The sequence below is a fragment of the Magallana gigas genome, chromosome 10 (assembly GCF_963853765.1).
Source record: "Magallana gigas chromosome 10, xbMagGiga1.1, whole genome shotgun sequence".
Taxonomy (NCBI): domain Eukaryota; kingdom Metazoa; phylum Mollusca; class Bivalvia; order Ostreida; family Ostreidae; genus Magallana; species Magallana gigas.
In genome coordinates, this window is record NC_088862.1 from 1505236 (window position 1) to 1519963 (window position 14728).

At 35.8% G+C, this 14728-nt stretch overlaps 3 protein-coding genes across 3 annotated transcripts; 1 reads left to right on the forward strand and 2 right to left on the reverse strand.

Annotated features, from left to right (window-relative positions):
• Positions 1 to 351: 351 nt before the first annotated feature.
• LOC105342416 (uncharacterized) lies at positions 352 to 4325 on the reverse strand. Its single transcript, XM_020073017.3, has 5 exons — positions 3994 to 4325; positions 2534 to 2668; positions 2171 to 2284; positions 1726 to 1837; positions 352 to 505 (listed from the first exon to the last, which is right to left on the reverse strand). The coding sequence occupies exons 1-5, from the start codon at positions 4082 to 4084 to the stop codon at positions 448 to 450; spliced, it is 510 nt and encodes a 169-aa protein (XP_019928576.3). The 5' UTR covers positions 4085 to 4325; the 3' UTR covers positions 352 to 447.
• A 2161-nt stretch (positions 4326 to 6486) lies between these two features.
• Positions 6487 to 8096, forward strand: LOC105342415 (ankyrin repeat and SOCS box protein 11). The gene is made up of 2 exons (XM_011449362.4): positions 6487 to 6632; positions 7031 to 8096. Exon 2 carries the CDS (start codon positions 7270 to 7272, stop codon positions 8086 to 8088), a length of 819 nt encoding a protein of 272 aa, XP_011447664.2. The 5' UTR covers positions 6487 to 6632; positions 7031 to 7269; the 3' UTR covers positions 8089 to 8096.
• A 1577-nt stretch (positions 8097 to 9673) lies between these two features.
• LOC105342414 (UPF0047 protein YjbQ) lies at positions 9674 to 13936 on the reverse strand. The gene is made up of 7 exons (XM_066073072.1): positions 13747 to 13936; positions 12600 to 12634; positions 12407 to 12426; positions 11622 to 11661; positions 11108 to 11149; positions 10716 to 10833; positions 9674 to 10025 (listed from the first exon to the last, which is right to left on the reverse strand). The coding sequence occupies exons 1-7, from the start codon at positions 13892 to 13894 to the stop codon at positions 9979 to 9981; spliced, it is 450 nt and encodes a 149-aa protein (XP_065929144.1). The 5' UTR covers positions 13895 to 13936; the 3' UTR covers positions 9674 to 9978.
• Between the last annotated feature and the right edge of the window lie 792 nt (positions 13937 to 14728).

Consider the following 14728-nt stretch of genomic DNA (forward strand, 5'->3'; position numbering starts at 1 on the left):
TTACACACCTACAAACAGGTACCGGGCTCTCTCTCTCTCTCTCTCTCTCTCTCTCTCTCTCTCTCTCTCTCTCTCTCTCTCTCTCTCTCTCTCTCTCTCTCTGGGAAGTGGGTTGCGCTGTATGTATCATAACCATTAAAATTAGTACCTTTGGCATACTTATTGTAGAGCAATATACTCTCTCAAAAATTCTTTGACGTTCGTTGATACCTAAATAAAATTATAAGTTGACAATGATGCAAGGTATGTGTATAATTCTTGCTGCGCTCGCCAGAACGGTAGCACCGTAAAACATATTATACATTTGTATTTTTTTCTTTCCAGTTTTTTTCCAGGAAGCTAAGTAAAAAATAAAAAAAAATAAGGCTTTAACAATTTTGACCATGATTAACTGGAAAGAATTGACGCTTTGATATACGAGGAGCTTCATAAAATTGAGTCCATACTTCAACGGGTACGTCGAACAAACACACAGTGTCTTACAGAATACCCAACAGTTCCTCCACTGAAAATCACAAACGTACAAAATTATAATGTATAACATTTAAATTGTTAACAAGATTAGCATGCTGAATCAAAATATGTCAGCTTGGTAACAAGAGAAATCTGCATGATTATAAAAAAAAGTTTTGGCACAATTTTCACCCAAGCGTAAGTTTTTGGTTCCTTATTTTTATTCTGAATCATTATTTTTTTTTTTTTTTTTTTTGGGGGGGGGGGGGGTTTGGGATAGATTTTATTGTGCTAGCTTAATTTACCAATACATTTAAAGCTTTATCATATAAATGTCGTTATAAGATGGAACCCCATTACCCAAATATATATTTCTACAAAAATTTTCCATGAAAAGCTATCTCGTAGCCATTTACACTTATGATTTAAAAGGTCACATGAGCACCTTCGAGTCGGATGCTTACGACCATAATCTTCACGTGAATTCTGTATTCACTTAGAAATCAGCGCTGGCAGTAAGTCATTTGTCAACAAATGAACTTATACAATGCAGTTGAAGAAATAGAATTTGTATCATATTAAAATGAGTGTTTGTAAATGTGAGCATGGGATTAGTAGATAATGATTTAAATATTTTTGTGTGTACAAAAAGCTTGAAAAAAAAAATCATTATACCCCTCCTGACGCAATTTGAAAAACTAGCATTTTCTAAACGTACTAGTATTTTTTGTAGTAACCCATGATGCATTTCAACTCATTCAAATGTCATTCAGCTGATTGGTCAGTTTGTAGATTACGTTGGTGCCTCATTTAGTACGTAAATTTATTCCGATGTCACATAACATAGTTTCCTCGACCTCTTAATGTCATCCGTGCCGAAGTATCAAATATCATAAACTCGCTATGCTTGTTTTGATCATGTGACAGACTATTTTTCCCGCGTTGACAGAGGTGTAAGCAAAGCTTGTGTAGCACGACCTCTGGCGGAAGAATAACATCAGGGATGTTTCATTTTTATGAATAGTTTTTACAACTTAAATTATAAAACTTTCAAAAAATCAATTCCCAAAATGAACTTCCATACACAATTAAAACCCATGTTCTACAGAAATGCTAATTTAGTCTGCTTCTTTTTAAAATTACCAAAAACACATATCAGTTGCAATGTTAAGAAACATTTTGTTGTTGTTGAATAAATAATGCATTACTGGCCACTTAATGTAATTGGTTCAAAGCAAACTAGCATTTTAACTACTTGTGATGCTTACATACCTCAGTGGTATACCCCCTACGGGGAAGTACCATGAAGGAAGGCCAGATTCTAGTTGTTCAGGAGTTCTAATGCGAGTCACACAGCTTTTGTCTGAATAAGTGTACTCCATTGCTTAAATGTGAATCAAAGACATAAACATAGTTAAAAGGGGGTCAAAATGGCGTTTAAAACATTGTTAGATAACAATGCCTCTGTGATTTTAATCAAAATATTATAATTGCAATATATTGCAACTGTCTTAGAGCAGTTTTCATTCTAAACAGTGATATTATAATTGAATATTAACCAGAGGTATCGGCAATGAAAAGTTATACGAGCACAGAAAAGTGGAATAAAGGAATTCAATTCATATTCAACCGCAATAATCATTAAGAATGTGTACGTTTTGTTTATGTAATGATTTGTGCATACAATAATACTGAGATAAAATCAAACTAAACTCACAAGAGCAGCATTTAATGTAGAAAGGTCCTTCTTGGGGAATTCTTGTCCATCCACTGACATAGCCCTTGTTTTTACAGATAGTTCCCCGAGGTCTTCTTGCCGATATAAATACACCTGTTGATAGAGGAACTCGATTACCGGCTTGCTATTTCAGGTGAATAATTTCATATTCAGAACTTTGGATTTTGTACAAAAATGAAAAAAGAAACGAAAAGACGATCGAAGCTGATTGAAACAAACAAGAGGAGATTTCGAAGCTTTAAATGACTGTCTGTACGAATTATCTGCAAAAGGAGCAAATGAATTAACTAATTAATTCATGCTAGCGCTTCCAGAACTTCATATAGAGAACTGTAGACGAACCCTGTAGCGAGCAATGGACAGGCCCGGGGGCGGGGACACAGCTCGGAGTCCCGAACGGAGGACCGTCAACAAACGTGACCATTCCATTCTCCGGACAGAACTTGGCTTCCGGTTCGAAGAGTTCCGGTTCGGCGTCTGCAAAAAGGTCCCCATCTTTCTGTGTAACAATTGATTTCACACGGATAATAAAGTACTAAATGGAAGGTCAAGGAGAAATATCACATTTATGTGTTTATTTAAACAATAAAATGCTTGTTTTGATGATTCATGAAGGTAACGGCATTTCAGAAAAGAAAATTACATAACCCGCTAGGTTTAACGCGGGTTATGTATTTTTTTTCAGCAATGATCGCTAACTTCATAACCAGCATGAATCGTTTAAAAAGCAGTTTATTTTTCATATAAAATATTACATCTTCCATTTCACAAGTTCAAAAAAATGTCGAAATATTAAGTAAGGGTAACTAAATTATTGTGAATATGCATCAGAATGTTAGATTTAAAAAAAAAACCCAAATCGTCTTATATGGGAATACGACTCTGATATCTCCATGATTTTTGTGCAGTCCGTGACAAATATAACCAATGAAACATAAAGATATAAAATATTGCTGTTAAGTATACTACGCCCAATTTCTGAACGCACTCGTCAATAAAGATATCTTTAAAACTTCAATTAATCTGGTATAACTACATTTATATACCCATCTGCAGTGTATACTGGCATACAAAAATCAGAGTACTGAAGTACTGAAAGCTGTGCTCTTTTGGTGTGTCTTTATGCATATTGTGTAGTAAAGACTGAGACTCTCTCTCTCTCTCTCTCTCTCTCTCTCTCTCTCATGCTTTTAATGTAGGCAAAGCGTCAAAGAGCGACCAAATTTTGAAAGCGGCTATAAACAAAAATATGTCTGTCTAGAAGAAAAAAATTCAAGAGTTGCTGCCTTGAATTTTGAGAAAAGCGTTACATATTCAATACCCATTTCTTCAACGCGCAGCAATGTAGTTCATGGAAATTCATGAGCATTGCATGTGTCCAAAATGCATAGTCTTGTTTTTAAAACACGTTATTAATAAGAAAACTAAAAAATAGGCAATTCTCTCGAAATTAAAAAAAGAAACAAAATGCCAACATTGTTGACAAAATTTGGCACTTAGTGTAATTATTTGGTATAGTGGAAGCTTTTACTTCGACGCTGTTTGGTTTTTTGTTTACTTTTGAAGTTGTGCTATTTATAGTAACATTGGCGATTCGCCTGCCTTCAGCCAGGGGCACGGCTGAAAAAAGATGCCGTTTCACTATAACATCTTCACTTTTATACTTTTGTTGCTAAAATGCTACATCTAACATGTTAAAAATTGAATTCGCCACCACGCATGTACAAGCATTGAATTGTCTCATTAGTATATACATAACAATTAAGACTGAAAAGAATAGATTTACGTCTTGCAGTACTCACAAGCTCCCCTAGGGAATGTTGGGAGGGATCCTGACTCCCCTCTACAAACTAGCAACGTTATCACCAGAATAGTTTCAGCAAGGAACCACATCGCTGATGTCTTAAGTTAACAGTTTAACTCATTGAATCTGTTTGTTGATCAAGTGCATATTTATACCTTTCTAATTGTATGCACTCGAATAATTGATCAATTTTCAAAGCAATGAAAACCGTATTTAATTTCATAGAGGGCTTTTACGGTCTTTTGACGACTTTATTTTATTGAATCAATGCTTAAACTGTTAAAGTGAATGACAGATGTCGCTATAAATCATATATATGTAGTAATTAATATTTTCCTGGAAAATTACCTGCAAGAACTATTTGTATATGTGTCTATCAACAAAAACGGGACAAACAGTGTACTGAAAGAAAATCACACGCACAAATTGATTACGTATACAACATTCTGACTAACTAGCTGTACATGTACATGTCAAAAAAAAAAACAAGAACAGTGATTTTATAGAAAATCACTATCACATGTACTATTAGATTCACTTTAATGACGTTGTTCCCTATTTCTTCTTTGTCCAGATATGGATATATGTCTTACCGCCTGCTAATATGCTAATTGTCCTAACACAGGGGACGATATTTTACTGTTCAAGTATTTATACATACCAAAATACAAAAAAAGAATGAATAAAAACATATTTCACTTTTGTGCATTAAAAGTGATAGGGAATAATCAGGAACAAGTAGTCCATGGACCATATCGCAGCACTTTAGTCTAAAAATAAATATATTCACATATTCGAATTAGTGTTAATAGTTCGGATCTACCGATCGAAATCAATCGATCAGAAATAAAAAAGAAAAAAAAAGGCTGAAGAAACAGCTTCCAAATAATATGTTTGAATCAATAAAGAAAATCGACAGCCATAATTATTTATTATTTCAAAGTTCTTAAAAATTCCATGTGGTGATTGCGTTGGGTAAAATGTCAGTTGATGGCCAATGTCAGTTACATTTGGCAAATGTAACAGATGTACGCTTGCTATCTGGACGTAATTCAATTACCTACAGGCCGTTTTAACTGCATAGACCGTATTACATCCACATGCGCCGATTCACATTTTTCCCCCAGGGAACTTCCTTGCCGGGGGGAGGGGGGAGTCTATATTAATTTTTGGTAACTTTACTCACTATTTGAATTTAATAAAATTGAGTTTTTAACCCCCCCCCCACCCCCCACCCCCTTAGATCCGCGCATGTGTTATTTATCTCTCTCAGATTATATTTCCTGATAGTTTTAGGAAGCAAAACATGTATAATATAAAAAAATATATGATGATGGGTTTATAATATTTTGAGGTTTTTTTTACAGTAACAAATAGATATATCAGTATATATAATAATGATGTATAAAATCTGGGCGGATTTCCGATTCCATTTTTTAAAATAGAAAATGTCTGACGAAAAACCGCATCGTCTTCCATCAGAGGTATTTATGTATAAAATTGAAACTGGAAGTCATTCTAAAATTAAAATACGCACCTATCAATCATGCAGAGAACTGGTAATTATACATGCATAATTGCACTAAATTAGAATCTGGTTAATCATTTCTTAATTTAATGATTATTGAGGAGATGAATTATATTAATTAAGCGTCTGTATTTCCGAATGTCGGACGATTTAACAATTTTTCCTCGAATCGTCGGCTAAGAAACATGTTTGGATGTTTATCACCGATCAATGAGCCACAGTTTAATTTTCGTCGATTGCATAAACAAGGCGGAAAACAAGCAGTCTTCCCGCCCAGTTGGATCAATTCATTAATATTCATAATAGTACCCAAGCATAGGGCGCCTATGAATACAGGGTTTGATCCAACGCGTGCGTCAATTTCGTCTCCTGCAGAAATCTTCCTCTTAAAACGAAGCAGGGTCAAATGCAATATATCTTTGTCTTAATCCTCAAACGCAATTAATTGCTCAAGTATTCACTCATCTTCCCACGTCAAGAGATATTATACTTGTATTTGCTTGTGTTTCATGTGATTTTGTGAACATTGTATGTATTTAACAGTTCATTGTGTAAATATTGCTTCTGATATATATGATAAAATTATGAAATAGACTTATTAAACCAAAACAGTTTTTTTCTTCGGGAACAAATAATAAGGAAATTCACTATCCAACAACCAAGCCCCTGTGGTAACAACGATATATATTTTACATGTACTTTATTTGATCGTATGTTTTAGAAGGAATATATCTAAGGATGTTACATACACACTACTAAATGTTTAATGTACATTTAGTAAGACACGCAAATTATAAATTTTTCAAAATGAATGAAATCGCTCAATAGATCAAAAAATCGGGACACGCTCCATTTCGGCGAATAAGTTCCTCCAGCATAGTATTCAAGGGGGGTTTCAGAGCAGATAAAGGAATACCACGGTATTTAGTCATACCCCAGGTCCACAGTCTCATTCACTTTGACGCTTGCATGTTTACAAAACATTGCGATCAGACGATTCCGTCAGTTCCTGAGGAGATTTACGACGTAGAAACTCCATATAGGACTCTAACATACGATGCTGTTTTGACATTTTGTTGTTTTACAGGATAAATAATCAAACTTATGATGTATGTATCTTGGAATTATTTTTCATATTTTTGTTCATTTTTTCTTGACAAATGATGATAAAGACATACTTAGCCTAGTATGCATGATTGCATCATCAAGCCCCCGTTTGTGATTCAGTTCAAATAATCTTAAATCTTAAATTGTCAGAATTTGTATTGTTGTAGAGAGAATTGACATTGCACTTATGACATATATTTATACACATACACACAGATTTAAAAATTAGCGTTATAATTATAAGCACGCATTATATGATGTCAGTTTGTTTACCTTCTGGTCACTGATGCATGACAAAATGAGAGAGAGAGAGAGAGAGTTACTAGACAGTGATTTTTCCGAATTCTTTGTACATGTTCATGTAGTTTTCATCTATCTAACAACATTTTATTTTTCACAGAAAGGAGAGTGGCAAACCATTTTTTTCTAGAGCATTTGATCATTGATGTCTGGTACAAATCTGACAGGAGATATGAAGACAATATTCATGTGATGTATGTGTGTAGGACACTGTGACTCTGGAAAGGGAAATAAAAAGAACAAACCTGAAGAACCATCATGAAATCAATTGATACATGTGATAAGTGTAAAATTAATTAACAAAGAAACTCAGTTCATGAGATTTAACCTTGAGTGATAATGAGCAGCAATCACATTGATCTGCTGGATGCGGTTCACGCAGGTGATGAGGGGCGGGTCCTGAGCCTGCTGGTGATTGGCTGTGACCAATCAATGATGGACTCCGCCCTCTGCTGGGCGAGTCGCTATGATAATGTGAAAATCCTGGACCACCTGTTAAGAGCTGGGGCCGATGTGAACGGGGAGGTGTGGGGAGGGTTCACTCCCCTTATCTGGGCGGCCATGTTCTCCTCAAACCCAGAGGTTTTACAGATTCTTTTGCAGGCTGGGAGCCACATCAATCACGCATCTGCTAGGTACCGCCAGACAGCGCTACATGCTGCGGTGATCAGGGGCCATGTGGCGTTCACAAGTCTACTGCTGGAGGCCGGGGCCCAGTCGGACGTACAGGACCGCATGTTCAAAACACCACTCCTCCACGCGGTGCAGAAGAGTCAGCCGTCTTGCGCTGCGCTGCTGATCAAACACAACTGTAATGTGGAGCTGTCTGGTTGGGTCAATGGACTGAGCACCACCCCGCTCACCCTGGCCCTCATACAGGAGCATCTGGAGATCACCAAGATGCTGCTGCTGGCTGGGGCACGATTCAACAACCCGGCCGTCTACCACTCCTATACCATCACTCAGTACTACAAGACCGTGGAGGACACCCTCAACATAGAGGTCCGGCCCATCTACTTACAGCAGCAGTGCCGTGTCTGTATACGCCAGCTGCTCAGACCTCACTTCCTACAGAAACTTAGGGAGCTCACTCTACCACGACCGTTAAAATCGTTCATCGAAATCTCAGAACTCGATAAAATCAATGAATCCATGTAATGCTAAAATTATTGAACTGAATGATGACAATACTTATACCGGTAGTCAAAGTGTGTCAAGTGTCAGTTACAACTGAAAAATGATAATACTTATAGTCAAAGTGTGTCAAGAGTCAGTAACACATAATTATTTTACAGATTGTTCTTGTCGATGAAAGGTTACTTTTTAATTCTTTGAGATAGAGCTTCCTTATTTTATAAGTACATGAAAGTCTTATTGTTTATGACCTTTAAAAAAATGTCCTTATAAAGCACTGGTTTGACTGACATACCAGTCTATATGTTTTTGTGGATTTTATTGTTGTCCTTGAATTTGTTTACAAATTTAATTGTTCATTATATTTCAGAAGATGTGTTCCTACAGATATTTACATGTACTAGGTATATGCTACAGACCATTTTCCTCAATTTTTTACGTATCATTGAAACAGTGAATCTAACTTAATCCACAAATTGAACCCCCAGTATCACTTATTAAAGTATTTTATCCATTATGTTGGTTGATTAATGACGAGTGGACTGTTTTATTTTGTTGATTTGTTGACTGTTATATGTACAGAGAAGCTAGGACTGTGACATACAGAATTTTAATCATCCATGTCTGCGAAAAAGGCATTATGTTGTAGAAATACATCAGATATATAGCACACATTAAATCCATTTCAGTCTGGAAAGTTACATGTACATGTATTTAATCTTACATGTAGATACTGATTTTAACCTGTTTTTATACCTTGTATATAAAATGGTATATATAGGATTGTTTTTACTTGCAGGAAATTGATATATATTTTTTAGATGTGATTTATGTTGGCAGAATTTATGACAGTATTTACATATTTTGACACTGTATTACTTTTTTAATGTGACTTTTTACTGACATTAACTGAAGGATAAATATGGTTTAGGAATTAAGAGCTTGATGATTGTGGCCATTTTTAGACTGTATTAATCTCTTTAAGAAAAAGAGCACTAAATATAAAGATTTAGCAAAATAGCCCAACAAATATGTGGAATTTTTTCTTTACTAAATGATAGTTTAATACCTTAACAAATCATATCTTGAAATTTGCATAAGATTAGTTGACCACTGTAATCATGTTAATTAATTTGTGACAAATACAAGGCATGAGAATGGTGTATTTGCTTAGTACTATGCTTCACAGATATATGTATTTTTATAAAATTTACTGTGTGTATTGTATTTATTTACATATATACAAACACATGTTCTGTAACAGCTATGTTTACACAAACTGTGCATTCTTGATGACGTAAATGGAACATTGGTGAATAACCTAATGTCCTCATTGGTAGGATGTGGACTTATAATTAGATCAACTATACAATACAATGACCCCATTTAATACTGGGATGTAAACATAAATTATTAGATCAATATGATACAATTAAATGATGTGAATTTATGATTACATGAAGGTAGGTTACACTGAGTATAAAGTTATTTACACTTGTTATATATATTCTGAATAAAATTGGCTGGCAACTTTATCTTTTCTCATAAATAAACAGACTTTGTACAATCTCATTTAGGTAAACCTCTGAACCTCCAATATAAGACATAATTCCTTCAACGTACTATTTTATTGTACACTCAGTCAATACAACAAAACAAAAATATTTACTGGTATTGAGATTTTTTGTGCTAAACTCTTAATTAAGGCAGATAATACTATCAACTATTTAACTGTGCTTTAAAGAACTAAAACCTGAGATATAGATTTTATATTCAACTCCGTCCTGATACCACAAACATTGAACAATAACAATATCACAGATCCTGTGCCAACACTCCTTACAAAAAGTCTGTCTGTGTCCAACCACACTGATACCACGGTAGCTATAAATATCAGCAGCATTTGATGGCAGATCATCGCAGAGGACAACCATTCACTGTCACAACAAGAGTTCTCTTTCCTTGATGATGGAAAAAAGGAGAAAAAAAATTAAATCAACTGTTGTCTTTTTAGTAATGAAAACAAATGAAGAGAGAATACCGGTATTTTGATAAATTAATACAAAACATCTACAAAATAAAATTTTAAAGGCTTGGTACGTAGCAGATAAAAGTTTAAATTTGAACCTGCAACCACGTTCCACTTACATTGACTTAGCAATAAAACCAAAGATATGTTTGACAGATATTATAACAAGTCTGGTGCAGCATCCGTGTACAGAACCATTGTGTGTAGAATTATCCCACCAGAATCCTCTCTCTTTTTAATGCATCTTTAGGCATCTATATTATCTGAGATAAGTGATTTCATATTCTAAACTTCAACTCGCACCTATGCTCAGTAATATGAGGATTGTTCAATTCTCTTTTAAGCCTCCAGTAAAAACAACCTACTATTATAGCTGACCCTCACTGACCTGCGGAGTTCCTGTGTTCACTAGCTGACCCTCACTGACCTGCGGAGTTCCTGTGTTCACTAGCTGACCCTCACTGACCTGCGGAGTTCCTGTGTTCACTAGCTGACCCTCACTGACCTGCGGAGTTCCTGTGTTCACTAGCTGACCCTCACTGACCTGCGGAGTTCCTGTGTTCACTAGCTGACCCTCACTGACCTGCGGAGTTCCTGTGTTCACTAGCTGACCCTCACTGACCTGCAGAGTTCCTGTGTTCACACAGCCACAGTCCTTGCCAGGTTCCCAGGTTGAACTTTCCGTTACTGATGGGAATAGTGACCCCTGTCCCAATGAAGGCCGCCTTCACATGGGCTGGCTACAAGTGTAAACGTAAATTACAACATCTGTAACATTCATAGGATTCAACTCTCTCTCTCTCTCAGAACAAGTACTGATGTTAATCAGAAAGGTTGCACACAAGCTTGGATTTTCTTTTCCGGTAATGCACAACTTAAAGCGTGCTAATTATGACTCTCTCTCTCTCTCTCTCTTCCCAAAAGTATCTGCAGTCTAGTTTGTCTGGCATAATATCTAGACTATTGTCACATATGTTACAAAGAAACAGAATGCAACAGGGATTGTTATCATACCATATCATCTGGGCCCTCACAGCTGTGTTTAAAAGGAGTACTCTGAAAAGAAATCAGAATTGAAACATAAATCTTTCTTAATGTAAAAGGGAATGAGAATTTTTTTGAAGGAATTCAATCATGAATAAGTTTATAAATTTAATTACACTTTACAATTGGTTATTTCTTTTTAAAATTCATTGTTATTCTCTGCCTCTCTGCCCCCCCCCCCCCCCCTTTCCCACTACAAAATCTACATTTATGCTCAGCTCAGTCAGCTGTCATTTTTGTTCTATAGAATAATTGCGCCTCTTTGACATGAACAATACACATGTATATGACATACACATGTATATGACATACACATGTATATGACATACACATGTATATGACATTAAACAGATTTTGACCACTTTTTAATGTAATTTCAGGTTTTTTTTGTCTCTTAGCTGATTATGTTCACAAGAATCTGAAGTTGTTTCCCCTTTTACTCAATTGTTATTTTCTAATTAAGTAAAATGAACAGAGTACCTACCTCAGGAATCAGTTTATTCATCATCATCTCCATGTCCACCCTGCAACAGTCATCAACCAAGGGTTACTAGTAGAAAGGTCTTTTATCAGATTCTTTTTTAATCATTGAGTTGGTTTTACAAACTATTGCATTAAAGTGGTTGCTTGACCAAAGAGAGTTACGCATAAGAATTAAAATTTACTAAGCCCTGCCATCAGTGGTGAATTACCCTGTGATGATGTCGTTATGAATTTCTGTGCCAGTTGTTAAAAAGTGTAAAATTGAATTGATTAATGTATGGTACATGTATTTTGTGCCTTGAAAACCTCACAATATTCTTCTCCATTCTGCCTTGGATGGGATAAAAAAAAGTTTATGCATTGGATGAATCATCTAATCATTAAAACAACTGTGCCGGTAATATCTATGAGAACTTTTCTTCAAATTTATGAGAGAGAGATTGAGTGGTAGAGAGAGAGAAAAACAGGTTTCATAATTTTTCATTAAGTCATATGTCTATTAATATACATGTACTGTGGAATCATTTAAATTTGTTGGGGCTAATTTTCATGGATTGTGGGTTTTTTGCTTATTTGTCGGGATTTAATTTCATGGATGTGTCAGTTTTCAGTTTAAGTAAGAAAAATAACTCTTTCAAAATCTATTTTCGTCGAAGATGTATATTCCAAGGGAGGGCTGCCCACGTACCACAAAAATTGAGCCACCACAAATTCTAATGATTCAACAGTACACTACACATTTCTGGTGAAGTTACTGATCTTGTTGTGATGTACATGCATTCTAACCTGACATCTGGGTCCCAGTTCTGAAAACAAAGCATAATTAACATTTATTAAATCAAAGTCTTCCCATTTTCAAGAAAGCAACATCTTATAGCCACAATTTAATATGCAAGTCTTAGAAACTTTTTACAGCTAACATACTGTTTTGGAAACTTCACTTATCAACATGGTCAATTAGGTGAAGTCTGGTACCTACCTCATTTAGACACAAGCTTGCTGAAGTATGTTTAACTGAAAAAAAAAAAAACGAAGGAAAATCATACAGTGACTTCAAAGGTGATTCATCTTACATATACATAAAGAGTAACTGTCTCCAACTTGGGCGATAGTACAGGAACTAATTTAATACAGTCTCTGAAACATTCTTCTTTCCCATTTATCATGTGTTCATCATGCGCTCACTATACACATTGTACATGTAAATACAATGTGAGGATAACTCCTGGGCAGTCCAAAGAAATCAATCTTCTTGCCACCACAAAGCATTCACATATCAATGACCGTGCATTTACTGTTCACTTTGTTGTCGTGTTAGCGCTGTTTATTCTCTGCGTTCACTCCCCGTTCAAAAGCGCTCACCAAATTCTGTTCACTCACCATTTGCTCAGAGCTAGTGCACTCTGTGTTCACTCAGCTTGTCCTCACTGTTCACTCACCGTTCAAGTAGGAAAGTAGAGCATTTCAGGGACTGTACCTCTCGATTCGTTTCAAAACATCTAAGCATCTAAGCATATTATATATTCTTTGAATTGTTGAATAATTTTAGCTCTACCCATCTCTTTCCTATAGTATCGTAAAAAAAACTAAGCACATACATGTAGATACCACACACTGTGTTGCTTTTGTAACGGGATGGGAGAAATAATGACGGACCAGACCAGGATTCGAACCCGGCCCCCTGAATCTCTAGTCCGTTGCTCTACCAACTGAGCTATCTGGCGCTGGTATTCGAACTGGTCTTGCTGTCACATTCCTTCCCCTTAAATGATCTTCGTTCCCAAAGATCACCCCAGGCTCTTCCCCTGGCAGGAGTTCACCTGTCAGTTCCAGGGGTTGGTCACGGCACCAAATGTAACGGGATGGGAGAAATAATGACGGACCAGACCGGGTTCGAATCCCGCTCTGGTCCGTCATTATTTCTCCCATCCCGTTACACTTTAATATCCATGACACTGTCACATTAATACCAATGATTTCTCTCTATAACATGCATGTAAGTATATACTGATCTGCTGATATAATCGGGTATACTAGGGACGTATTTACTATATACTTAGTATATACGTCCCTGGGTATACTGGTAGCAGTCAGATGTAAACAATATGACATTCCGAGTTTCTTACTGTGGACATTGGCAGTACCGATCTTGATCTTCTGTATTTCCGGCACTTGATGGAGGACATCGTCCGTGATGAGGTGACATCCTCGCTTCTTGGCAGAAATAGCGATCTCCCTCTGGTACCACACGCTGCCTTCTCCCGACTGAGACATTTCGGATTATATTCAAACGTCTGGAAGACAATGACATTGATTTAGGTAAGGCTAACAGAAAAAAGTAAAAAGATAACCTTAATAATGTTGTTACATGACACTGGAATACATCAGGGAAATAAATAACATTATTTATGTCTCTGAATAAATGTAGGCTTTTAGTTGATGAATAAATTAATATACATGTAAATTTGAAAAAAGTAGGGAAAAGGTAAAGTCTTTCTCTGATTTAAGAACTATCTATATAAAAAAAAATCGGGGGGGGGGGGTACATACATGTTAAGACTACCACACACCCCGAAAAAATAAATATATGCAAATTTGTAAATTTCCATTGTAAAATTACCGAAAATAGCCAAGGATATCACACAACTTCCTCTGGCGAGCAAAATTATTGAAAACTTGTTAATTGCCATGCACTGGCTACTATAGGTCTATCATAATACATAAATGCATGGATCGGACAGTTCATAAAAAATAAAAGCTCGGCAAAATTCTTGCTTACATATATACATCATTAAAAACAACGTTTCTAAAATCTACACTCTCGCCGAAAAAAGGCAGAAGAATGAAAAAATTGCACCGGTGTAATGAAGAATAATGACCCCCGTAGCTGAAGAATAATTGGATTTTTCTGAAGAAAAAAGACCCAGGGGTTATTTTTCTTCATGTTAAACGTGAAGAAAAATGACCCCCCATAGAAAAATGACCCCCCCCCCCCCCGTAAACATGAATAGAAATTGGTTACTCCGTATCCAAGATATGACTTTGAAATTACTTTTTTTTTACTCTGCTCAACTGATTTTGAAGTTATAAACACTGAACTTGTAAATA